This window comes from Ixodes scapularis, unplaced genomic scaffold (genome assembly GCF_016920785.2).
Source record: "Ixodes scapularis isolate PalLabHiFi unplaced genomic scaffold, ASM1692078v2 PGA_scaffold41__6_contigs__length_2269736, whole genome shotgun sequence".
NCBI classification, from domain to species: Eukaryota; Metazoa; Arthropoda; class Arachnida; order Ixodida; family Ixodidae; genus Ixodes; species Ixodes scapularis.
This window is the reverse complement of record NW_024609870.1, coordinates 1,033,684-1,046,221: the sequence shown is the minus strand read 5'-3', so window position 1 is coordinate 1,046,221 and position 12,538 is coordinate 1,033,684. Positions and strand designations below refer to the sequence as shown.

Sequence of the window (12,538 nt, the reverse complement as noted above, 5' to 3'; positions counted from 1 at the left end):
GTCGAGTTGCCAGGGTACCTTTATACGCTGACGAGCTGAGAGGGGCAGAAAGGAGCTTCCCTCGCACCCGCTTCCTACCTTCGGTGATGCCTGGTCGTTTTGTGCACCTTGAGTGCATGCACAAAGCCAGGTCACGGCACGCGCTGGAGGTCGGGCGTCTGAAAGACGCGCCCCGCTGTTCTCATCCTGCCGGTGACTAGAACTGCGGAATATTTACGTATGCGCGGGAAAAGTTTTATTGTGCCTCTTTGCACTCTAGCGACCTAGAGCTCTATATGGGCCCAGGCCAAACCGAAAGCCCGAATGGGTTGTCTAGCTTGCATTGTTCTCGAGCCCGCGCAGGGCCCTAGTCGCTCTTCATCTCCCACCGCTGAGGCATTGCCGACGGTAGGAGATGTCCTCGTCCTCTTGAGATGCACTGTGCAACCTCAAAACCCCCGATAATCAATAGCGAAGTACCGTCAATCTCACAAGGGATTTCAACGGGACTGAACGCTCACATACAAAAGAATGCATCGTGCATAGAAAGAACATCATAGTAGATCGTTTGCATATATATGCTTAAGGGGAAAACTAATTAGACAGGAAAAGTAAAACATACGAATATAGCACTTATTACGCAAATACACGACGGCTTTTCCGCGTGCGATGCGGTAAAGCCACTTCCCAGAGAAGGAGCTTCCCAGATGCTTGCTCTGAAGGCAGCAACGTCAACACCCATGACAAAAACGCACTGGAGCTAGGTAAGACAGAATCACAATTCGGGGATTCACAGCCACTTCAAGTGAAAACTAAGTTCAAGTGTCGGAAGCTTAGTGCTCGTCTGCAGCGATCTTTGACAGCGCTAAAGGGCCCCTGAAAGGAAATAAAATGTTTCTTTTAAGAATAATGGTGGGGACCTTCATGTCAAAAAATAAACCTTATGTGAAAAAAAAAATTTTTTTAGATCAAAATTGACGGCGAGAGATTTATTTCAAATTCTGCGCCATGACGTCATGGAATGGTCATTCGCTCAACGAGATGGTAATTCGCTCTTTCCACCTCAATGTGAAGGCGAAGCCGATTCACGTACCCTTCACGCGCCCAAAATGCCGAGAGAAAACAAGTGGAAAGGAGGTGACTACCGACTAAATCGCGTCTCGCACTGTCAATATTTCTCAAAAAACATTTTTTTTTTCGTGTAATATTAATTTTTTGACAGGTGTGCTGTAAAATTTTTTTTTTGCTTTTGAGGTTTATTTTTTAAAGGGAGCGGTTCTGGGCCATGAATACCGCGATGTTCCTTGCCGCGCTTGCTTTTGTAGGCAACTGCTGGGCTGACGTGTGCAACACATTGCTTGGTCACGAGGTTTCTTTTTCGCTGAGTCAAGCAGGTGCCTGCATTGTTATCTTGTGGGAGACCCAGGCGTCGTTTATCAATGTCGAGATGCCCAGTGGTCTGTTCGCTTGAAATCCTTCAGCAATTTTCGACGGTGTTGGAGGGAGCGGTTCTGGGTCGTGAAAAGGGATATACTGGCATTATACGCGAGATACATTTAAATACAAACTACCTGGTGTAAAAGTGGGATGGAAGTGAGGTTTTATCCCAAGTGAAGTGTGTGATTAATTTTTCAACCATTTTTTGAGTATCCGACCGACGTACATGTAAGTTACTCTGACCCGAGCCTTATTTCTAAATAAAGTGCTTTGCGTTCATTTTGCACCCTATATGCTCTTATTACAAAAAGTAATAAGTGCTTCAGTATCAAGGACGAACTCGTATAGCGATGCCATCACTTTTTTATTTGTTGCCGTCAGCTCCGAAGGAATATTTTGCCCGCCACAGAACCTGCTACTACCAAAGGTTCAATCACTAGGAAAGCAAACTCTTTTGCGACGTCCTTTTCGGCCAATTTCTTGGTATCCACGGGCAGAACGGAACGCCCTCTGTGTTGGTGGCACTGCAAAAGGGTCCGCCCCTGACCTGGTACGTGTTGCAGCGCAAGCGTTCGGCGCACGAGCGGCAGAAGGAGAGCTACGAGAGCGGGGAGTGGTCCTCGGGCCAGAAGTGGGCGGACGACGCCCCCCGGGAAGAGCTGGACGCCCAAAGTGTCAGTCTCATGGGCTCCGGGGCGTGCGGAGCCTTCGTCCACGGCCTCGAAGACGAGTTCCTCGGTGAGGGCCTTGCCGGCACTTTCATTGTCTTCCACCAAAAAGAAAATGTTTGAAAATATGCGGATGAATTGGCCGTACCGATCGAACGGGACAATAGTTACAAAAGACAAAATCTTTGGCGGCACCGGGATTCATACTCCGGGTCCTTCAATATCTGGTCGGGCATGCTAACCACTACACCACTCCGCCTTGACTTTTTGGCGTTTCCCATCTTTCTTATTAATGCACAGAAACAAGATGTAACTAGTCGGAGGTGTTCTGGAAGCACGTGCCGTCGCACGGAACGCGGTACGAGCTAGTTGCGATCCAGGATCTCTCTCACTGTTTGTCCCATCACGTGTACATGTATTGTGTCTTGTTTATGAGCTTTAGAAACACGGTATCGTCGGCTGCAAAAGTCGAGAGTCACGTTTTCAATATATCGCGGGACACTTTCGTTATCTTGCACGTTCTTCAAAGAGCGAATATCTGAAAATTACCGATCTAATATAATGTATGCAGAATTGCATTGCATGAGAAATGCAGCAGACACTCGCTCCAGTCTTGACTTTCCTGGCACGCAACGCCGTGTCTATTGTCGCCACATCCTTTTTTTGGGCACTTCCTTGTTCTCATTGTTCTTTAGGTCATTGAAGGTGGCAAAGTCCTCTCAAAGCATCTTAGAGTCCTCTCTCTTCTGCGTCTTTTGCTCTGAAAAATAATGAGATAAAACAGCGCAAAAATGTACAAAAGGAAGAGACAAACCGACGGCTCCAAGGTTCCTCCAGAAATTGGTTATTTCTTCTGTTTATTTCTTCTGTTTTCTTTCACAGTTGCCTCGTGTGGCCGGCAGAGTTTGCGGCATAGGTGCTTGGTCAACTAGGCCAACCCTCTTTGACATTGGCATGCTCAACTTTTTTTAGCGTAAGCTACACTGGCCGAGGTTGAGCAGTTTCGCGTGGCTCCCAAAGAGCCGTGCTGCGCATGCGCAAGGAGCAGTGACGTCACACGTGTCAGTCCCCGATGCACGCGTCGCGCACATGCACCCGCTTAAGATCATGGCTCGCGCTGTCCGGTTGTTCTGGGCGGTAGCTTGGTTGCTTGATACATAACAACACGGCGCACAACTTAACTCGTCGGATCCTGAAGTTGTCACTAATGCGTATACCGTGTGTGTCTCATTGAAGCAGCAGTAAGCATGATAATCAAGCTAATCCTAGACAACCAGGAAAGCTAAGAATAACCAGCTGAATCTAAGCTTACGCTACGTATATCTTGGCATGGCCGAGCTAAGCCACTGCAAATTTTTTAATCGGAGGTGGCTTCAGTGAGAATGCAATTTTATGTGAAAGGATGTGGACGACAGCTTAGGCATATTCATACAGCTGCAACGAGTTCAAATTTGGTTGCCTGTCATCCTGAGTTTTTCTCGGTTTCTTCCAGGACGTAGTTTTTATCTCACCAAATGAAACTAAAAGAATGACACAGACCTTGCGAGTTTATTGAAGGTTTGCTGGTAATCTGGGCCCGCCGACGTCTGCTTCCGTGCTGCACCGTTCCAACGCTGCTGAAATGTGTGGTAAAATGGCAGACTTTTTCCTCTAAGTCTATTATACGAGCTCTGTGCCGGGTACCTACGGATGCCCAGAATGCCTCGGCCCCGATGCGGCATCGACGGTTAGAATGATGCCCCCTTCGTTCATTCGCGAAACTGGAAAGATGCCGACGAAATGTATGGATTGTTAGGCGTAAGAGAGTAGGTGCAGAGTGAAACTAGCCGAGAGTCCAGCGGTGTCTACGAGAAAGAGGGGAGGAATATAGAAGACGCCGAGTCTCCAAGTCGGCCGGGACAGTTTATTTAATTCGCCAACAACGTAGCGACGCAGAAAAGAGCCAACTTGACGTTCTGACTGACCAGACTTCCGACCTGTAAAGCACCCAAATTGCTAGGTCATTAAAGTAACCCCTACAGTACAGAAGGTAGGTGGCAATGCCATGCAAGGTTACCAATTTTCTGGGACGTGATAACGTAACCAGACGAACAATGCTTATATTGAGATGTTTGTCTCGTTTCCGCCTAAAATGAAAGCCGATGGGCAAAAGTTCCTTGGCTGTTTTGTCCACAGAGATGCGTTCATTGTAAACGAGGGAGGGGATTCTTATGAACGCAAGTTTTGTGGTTGGGTGAGCAAAGAACTCTCATGCACTCTTCACTGTGCATGAACGTTCTTTGCTCACCTGTGCAGCCGCCGTACTGTGTGCTTGTCTCCCTGGTTGGCGAGTGTCGGTCCCAACCAAGGTGTCCACAATCTGAGGCAGACCGATCATGGCGCTGCCCACTAAAAAATTTTGGTTGCACGATAAAAAAACACATAATTAATTTCTTACATTTGCCTGGGTAATTTTTTTTATTGGTGTGAGATACAGAGCCACAAACTGAATAAAACCTTCTCGAGTCCCCGGCTATCGGATGTGCCCACTATGCGACAGAAATCGCGACACTTTCAGCCTCGAATCGCAGCTCGTTCTATCGTGCGGGTCTCTTGCGAAACTGCCTCGCAGAAATGCACAGTTTTTTTAGTGCAACGGCTCTAGGGGCGTTTCCCGACGAGGGAAACGCTTAAGGCCTCCGACTGTCGGAAAATTTAGCCTGCCCGTAGATGTCGACTAGTAATTTGGGGAACACACTGCGCTTGTCCGAGGAAACCTGCCAAGAAACGTTTCTTTATTGCTTGTCTACGCTAACGTTTGCCTTCAGGAGACTCGTGCATAAATAGCGCCAAGGACAGACAAGTGCCCGAAGTAGATGGTACAAGCGTCATTCACGTTTAATATACCTAACCCACTAGCCCGCGTTAATATATTAAGAGAGCCTATTGGCATTGTTTTAGCGAGTTGGCAGCCACCGCCAATATTGAGCGAACACTCATAGAGTCAACGCTGGAAGCTCCAAACACTGTGTGCTCGCGGGGGGTCGCAATCCCCTCCAGTACAGTCACTGACAATGTAGGAACGGCAGGTAGGAGTGGTCCCAGCTCCAGCGCGAGCGTCCTACCCAACGCCTGGGTGCAGAGTGTTCTCATTGGCAATTGTTTTAGGCCCTTTTTTGCCGGTTCGGTCGCTACGGCGGACACCCTGTGGTCTGTATGCTGCACGACCCGGTCGTTGTGGTGCAGGCACTGTTTTCGTTTGCCTAGGCAGTTTGGGTCTGGAGCGAAGCGCTTGGCTTTGCAGAGGTGCGGTTGGCCACCCTGGACTCCTTGTGCAAGCTGGCACTGAAGTTCCACTCCTTTGCGGCCCAGTCGCTGGACTTCATAGTGGACATGTTCAACGACGAGATTGAGGAGGTGCGCCTGAAGGCCATCCAGTGCCTGGGGCGCATCAGCAACCAGATCGTGCTCAGGGAGGACCAGCTCGAGACCATCCTGGCCGTGCTTGAGGTGGGCACAGCGACTTCCCGGGGCAACAACAATCTCTTCACCTGTGCGCTAGTACTCTAGGTCGGCCTTTTTAACCCGTTGAGTGCCACGCCTGAGCATTGGCGACACCTAGCGGCTAGAAGAGAAACCTGTGGCGGCAGGTTCGCTCACCAACCTTCTCGAGCGAATTAGACATTAAAAAATGTCTAAAGAAAAGGACTTGAAAGTGGGCTTAAAGTCTCCAGTACTCGTTCGTGTGTGGTTTCAGTTTGCTCCCTGCCCCTCCCAACCGCGCCTTATGATGGGTCCCGCCATGCACGACCGAGCGGTGATGTTTTATCTTGCAGTGTCCCTATTGCGAGGCGCGTAATTGTTTTGTTTGGGCCTGCTTTGGTACGCTTTCTTGTTGTTGCAGAATGGCAAATCTATGTCGCTCAGCCTTGCACTTTGTGGCAAACACTGAGGTCTAGAAATGACTAATGAACTTGGTGTTCGACAGCCGTGAAAACAAGCGAGTTCCGAATGAACGAAGGTTGAGTAAGTGACCTCAGGATGCAGAGTCAAAGTGTCATTGCATAGTACCGTGTCTCGAAAAGCACAATACGAGAAATATGTCTTAGGTTGAAGGCATGCTGACATCAGTTAACTTATTAAATACAGTGTAGACCGCATATAACGTAAGTCGCGGGAGTCGCGAAAATCCGCACTATAAGCGGTACCGCGTTATAACCAAAACATAAATTTTTCAGGCCAAAATACATTTCTTATGAGACAACTAACCTTTGTAAAAGAAATATTTTATGTTAGATGAAGAGGAGTCTTTATTTCACCAGACTAGTACACTTCTCTCTCAAATGTGTCGATTTTGAAAGAAATGAGCGACTTTTGCCTGGCGCAGCCTTTTAACGGCGTCGCTGGTTGCGGACGGACGTTGCGAGCGTTCAGGATTGCTAACCCTAATCACTTTTCTCCGGTGATGAAGACGCGTGAAAATTCGCATCCTTTATACGATACGCGCCAGTAATACCTTCAACTTTAGCACAGGCGTGAAATGCTCCAAATAAGAAATCCGGGCGATGTTCGAAAACACAAATGCTTAAAAAGCACCACTGTAGTCGAAGTAAACAAACAGGACGACACGGGCGTTTCTGCCGTCTTGAGAGTGCCGCCATGACATTGCCGCACGAGTAGGTGGATCTTCCCACTGTGGATCTTCCCTTCTGGTACGTGCTGGGTTCTCATAGCGGCACACAGCGAAAATTCACAGTCAAGGATAGCGCTTTTACGCGGAACGATGAGCTTCCACCCGTCTACGACGACGATCACAACCGACGCCATGTTTGCGGATAGAAGCAGCCGGCCCGCAACCGGCATGCAACGCGCGCGAACACTTCTCCTCGACCTGCGATGGGTCTGTCGTTGCGGTTGTTTCCAACACCAACGCAGCGGAGGGACGCACGCACGTGAACGACACGTACGTGCGTCCCTCCGTCGCTATGGCATCTGAAGCCTCTCTCTTCGCTTCTCTCCGCAAGCCAGGCTAGCGCCGTTATCGAGTGTCGCACAGGGAAGCGTGCTCGCTGCGCCGGTCAATGGAGCAATCGGCGCGCTGTTCCAGAAACAGCACTATAACCGGTATTTACCTTCGCGCGCCTGCATGTTAAGCGGCATGTAATTAAATGGAGTTCTATGGGAGGCGAACCGGTGGTTTAAAAAAGCCGCGTTATACCCGGTCCTGCACTATAAGCGGTTACGTTGTAAGTGGTCTATACTGTAGTCTGTCTTTCACAAATGAACATTCTGGACAGAGAATGCTACGCTACAGTGTCGTAGCTTCGCTATGCGGGAAATACAGTAAACCCCCGTTAACTCGAACACGGATATCTCGAAAGATCGGTTAAGTTTAAACTTTTGTGCGTTGCGAAATGAATCCCCATTGGCACCATGTATTTTGACATCGCTTATCTCGAAAAGTTTCCGGGAGGGGCATCGGATATCTCAAAACTTCGCCTGCAAATATAAAAAAAAAAAATATTCCTGAAAGGACACTGAGGCCTGAAGGAGAAAGTTTATCTCCATTGCGGACGAAGCGATGGCGACCTAAAAATAATGCTAACAAAGAGAGAGAGAGAGAGAGAGAAAGGGTCTTCGGAGAAAAATAAACAAAAGAAGGAAGCGCCGAGAAAAATGAACAAAACAAGGAAGCGCCGGAGAAAAATAAACAAAAATGGAAGCGCCGCGAACGCGTTCCGGGCGCACAGAACGCGATGAGCGTTCAAGGACGTTTGTTTTCTTGCTTTTTGCTTTCTCCCCATCTCCCGGGACTTTTCTTTCTCCCTTTTTCTCTACGCTTGTGCTGGCTTCTGGCGTTCTATCGCCTTTCCCGATCTCGTGGTCGCCGTAGTCGCCACGCCGCCAAGCCGTTGTCGCGTCGCCTTCGTTCAACCCCGTCCACATGAATGGAGGCGGCGCTCTTTGAGGAATATGTGCGTGCGCTGAACCGCTGGACGCTTCTTTCTAATTCATTTTTTCTCGTTTTAGAAAGTGATTTCTTGCTTAAAACGAAGCTGTGATTGGTACGATTTTCGGAAGCGCTAGATTTTCGAAATCCGCGGTCGGTACTTCGGAAATTTCGGTACTCCGCTTATCTCGAAACTTTGCTTATCTCGAAATTTTCCCGGTTTTTATGACTTCGAGTTAACGGGGGTTTACTGTATGCCCAGAACGAAGTGCTGCTTGCATGTCGCCACTGACGTCCATAGTAAGCGTTACGGAAAATGCTAGAGCAAATCGATTGGTATTTACTCGCTCAACTTGTGGACAGAAGTAATTTTTGTTCCTTTGCCGGCTTGGGACGCACATGCATGTCCTATCTGAGAATCGCATTTGACCGCAACGGGTTCGGCATGGCTCGAGAGCTAAGTGGATTGCAATATACTAGGCTAACTTCTCCTGAGAGTAGAAAAATAGTGCTGCGACATTTTGGTCGTGTTTGGGTCGGTAAATCTCGGTGCAATCTTTTCGAGACTCATAGGGTGGCTTACGACGAGAACACCATTGGTTGTCCCTATGGTCGCATGATTACTTACGCCAGCCAATGGGGGTGAAGCACTGCCGTTGAGAAAGCCCTGCTGCGCGGTGACTACTGCATTGATCACCAAAGTTGGACATGTGCCAAGCAAACCTACCATATGCTTGGCACAATAGCAAATCATGCCAAAATTATAATAGGTTTACCGTAAAATCCCGTGAGAGCGCCCTCCCCAGAGAGATGGCCCATCCCGTTTTTCTGGGTAAATATCTGTGACATAAAAATTTCGAAACATTGCCCAACCCCCATTCTTGTTTTGCGTCAAGCGACGTCCGACGGGAATAGCGCATCAACGGCGCGATCGGCGGTACCGGTGTGTCCGAGAAGTTCATGGAGGGTTCCCGCATTTTCGTCTGCGACCTGCACACAATATCGGCTCGCGTAACACGCTACTTGTTCCAGCGTGTATATTGCATTGTGAAATGCAAATCTGCTGCGTTCGCGATTTGCAGTATCTGTTCCCAAGTTCGTAGTGGATTCCCGTGTTTTTGTCCGCGATCTGCGCGCGCGATATCGATGTGTATTGCATTGTGAAATGCGATTCTGTTGGTCCCCGATCTGTGGTAGTATTTGTTTCTGTGACATGAGAGTTTGTAGCATATTAAAACTGTGAGATTGGCTAGTTGTAGCGTATTCCCGTGTTTTTGTCTGCGATCTGCGCGCGCGATATCGGTTTCCGTGACAGGCAAGATTGTAGCGATTTCCCGCGTCTTTATTGCTCCATGAAACTTGAATCTGCTAGGTCCGCGATTTGCGATGTTCGTTCCCTTGAGATGCAAGTTCCCGGCGGGTTTCCGCGAGTCTTTCGCACCGTGAAACGCAAATCTACTGCGTCGGCCGCTTGTAATATCCTTTCCCGTGACATGGGAGTTTGTAGCAAATTCCCGCGTGTTTATCGCATGGTGAAACGCAAATTTGCCGTGTCCGCGATCTGCGGTGTCAGTTCCCGCGTCACGTGGTTTGTAGTGGGTGCCTTTGCGCTTGCCATTAATTTTTGATAAAGTTTTGCCTTGGCATCTCCAAAGATAGCACACCCCATGTTTTTCACCATTTATCTCTTCATTTTGGGTGGGCGTCCTTACGGGATTTTACGGTAGGTTTATTTTTTTTCCAACAAAAGGTACAGTGTTGGTGGGGGCTTTGGAAAAAAGCTGTTGACACAGCTTGACTAGTACTTAGCCCCCATAACTTTAGCAGCTACGAGCAGCGTCCATGGAAAAAAAGAAATACACTGAGAACACTAAAGAAAAAAGAGGTTGAACAGTCGGCAATCTTTTGGGGGTGGCGCATCGCCCAGGATATCGCAATAGTTATTCTAATGTACGCTAAGAGTTCCACTCGCTCTAGTGCCCACTCGACTTCTGGGTTGCAAGTTGAAGCAGACAACAACCAGTCTGCTTTTGCGGTGCTCCTGCATGTTCCTGCGGGAAAATGCGCTTTCTCTTTGCGGGCAGTAGTGGCAATCGCCTTTGTCACTTGGGTCGTAGGGAATGGTATGTAACTTTATAAAAGTGTAATTGCTTTGGTTGCAGTATTTTTTCTGGTCAGTCAGCAGTGTCTAAATTTGCAATTTTTCAGGTCAAAACTTTGTGTTTTGCAGCAGTTGTGTAACGAAAAGTGACAAATCTAAGACCATTTGCAGTAACATGCATATTGAAAGTGCACAAACATTCCTATATATTGCTAATGCGGCAGGTCTGTCACGTCGTGAAAACGATCTTGTCACGCAACGAGTGGGAAACACGTGCAAAACAAAAAGAGTATGCAGGCTAAGAAAGCAGCCTTTTTTATTATTTCATATGCCGGGCCGCTTTTCTCTAGCACCAATTGGTTTCTGGCTTCTCTCTATTTTAAAGATTTCGAGCATGTGGAGGATGTTTTGAGTCCTGGAACGAAACTGTCTCTGTGCCAATCCGTGAGCAGAGAAAAGAAAACGAAAATTATTTCTTGGTGATCACGCTAGATTCTCGGCTTTCAACCCTTTTTGAATGTCTGCATGCACAAGTGGGTTCTCAACCAGTGTTACTGCATAGTTCTTGCCGACTCCTGCCTGATTTGCCACATTTGTTTCCCTTTGGGCGTTATGGAATAGTTAATTAATTTGTTTTCCTTCGAACGTTTCTTTTATGCACAAAATAGTAAACTCTAGCAACTACCTTGTGCATAACTGCATGTATGAAGCTATTTTAGTGCTGTTTAAGAGGAGGCAAGAATCTTTAAAGCCAAAAAAATTAAGAAAAAAAAGCTTTTCTTTTTTTAAATGGCGATTTTGAAATTACAGTTTTTTTGTTTTTTTTTATCTGCCAAGTGTGTTATTTTGCATGTTAATATTTGAGCCATTATATCGCTTTATCATATCTATGTGGGCTGAAACTGTACTTTCTCAAAACAGAAATGTTTGGGAGGAATATCTTATCATCTATAGGGCAGGCAGAAATATAACGTTTTTCAGCAACATGTAGCTAAATGTGCAAAGTGTGCAATGTTGGAAGCAGATTGTTCAATATAGGTGTAGGAATATTTGTAACTGTACTGTTGTTTTATTGCTAGGTAGCCCACTGAAATTCAGTGTGTTATAAAGTCACTAATAGTGGTTCAATCTAAAAAGTGCCTCCAACATTGTATTCTTCATTATCTTGTAGTATCTGACTATATGTTAAAACATTCTTTCTTTAAAAATGTTTTTTCATTATAGTTTCTGGACGCGGTTTGGTTAATTATAATTATCCTGAGAACTGACCTACTAATTAAAAAATAATAATGACAGGTATTTGAAATCAGCACAAAAGTGCTGATTTTAAATGTGCTGTGCCGTTTTATTGGGCTTGACCAAAAAAATAAGGAAGAAAGCCCCCCTTAATACCACAAATTTAAGATAGAAAGACCAACCAACCAATATTTCCATTGACGCGATTGAGAAATGTTTGAAGCTATGTATTACGTCAAAAATCTTCATTATAATCAAGCACAGTGCATTAGCAGAAGTCAGTTTTAGACTCGCTGCATCCTGCTTTATTTCGCAACAGCGCACTGAGCCAGCTGGAACTGTAACGTACAGTATAGTCGCCTAACTCCACTAAAGTTAACAGGTGAGACTTTCTTAGCGAAAAATATGACGACCGCTGTCCGCCAAATTGTTTATTCGTTCTCTTTCGTTACCCTTTTTTGTAATGCATCTTTCATAATGCTGGAAAGTGCCGAGTCCTCCACTGTAACATATTCCGAATTAAAAAATGGTTCGTCTTCATTTTCAAGATTTCAGGAAAGATATCTCGTTTCCGACTCGTTGCTCTCGCATTCCCCCATGGTTCACCACGCAGCATGCCGTTAATGAAATTGGAGCGCTACATTGTTTTGTGATTCGTATAAAATGCGCGCGTCAGTCCTCCGAAGCCACCGGTGAAAGTTGTCGTGCAAAACGCAGGGTCTTCTCTACAATGTCATACCCATGGGATGCGACTAGTCTGTTAACCACGTCTTGAAAAGGACGTCGTAGAAGTGTCTGCGATCCTGGCGGACACTTGTATATTGTTGTGCAGCTTGACAGTTGAGATTTAGAGACATTTCTGATGAGACTTGTGGCACCCACTGCCTCACTTGGACCACTTTGGATGTATGGGCTATGACGAGAGCCAGAAATGTGTTTCACAAGCTCAAGGACGGCATCAAAAGCCTCGGCGATGAGGAGACACATCCTTCCGGCTGGCGTGCAATATTCCCCAATTTTTTGTTGTCGTTCGTGGCAGAAACCTTACAGTGTCTGGTTCACAAATGAGCGTAACTTGTTCGAAGATGTTCGGAGCAATCCGTCGAAAGACTTTTTGCCGGCTGTTAGAAAAAACAGAGGAGCGATTGGTTAGGCGACTTTTGCGAGGCGGGTGTGTTGACCACAGAG

The 12,538-nt window shown here is 46.9% G+C and overlaps 1 protein-coding gene across 1 annotated transcript in view; it reads left to right on the top strand.

Moving 5' to 3' along the window:
• The window catches only part of LOC8044028 (integrator complex subunit 4), a 74,505-nt gene that overhangs the window by 22,888 nt on the left and 39,079 nt on the right, over positions 1-12,538 (top strand). The window contains exons 8-9 of the mRNA XM_029989626.4: positions 1,980-2,154; positions 5,368-5,573. Of these exons, the coding sequence (XP_029845486.2) occupies positions 1,980-2,154; positions 5,368-5,573 (381 nt within the window). The remainder of the gene's footprint in view (positions 1-1,979; positions 2,155-5,367; positions 5,574-12,538) is intronic.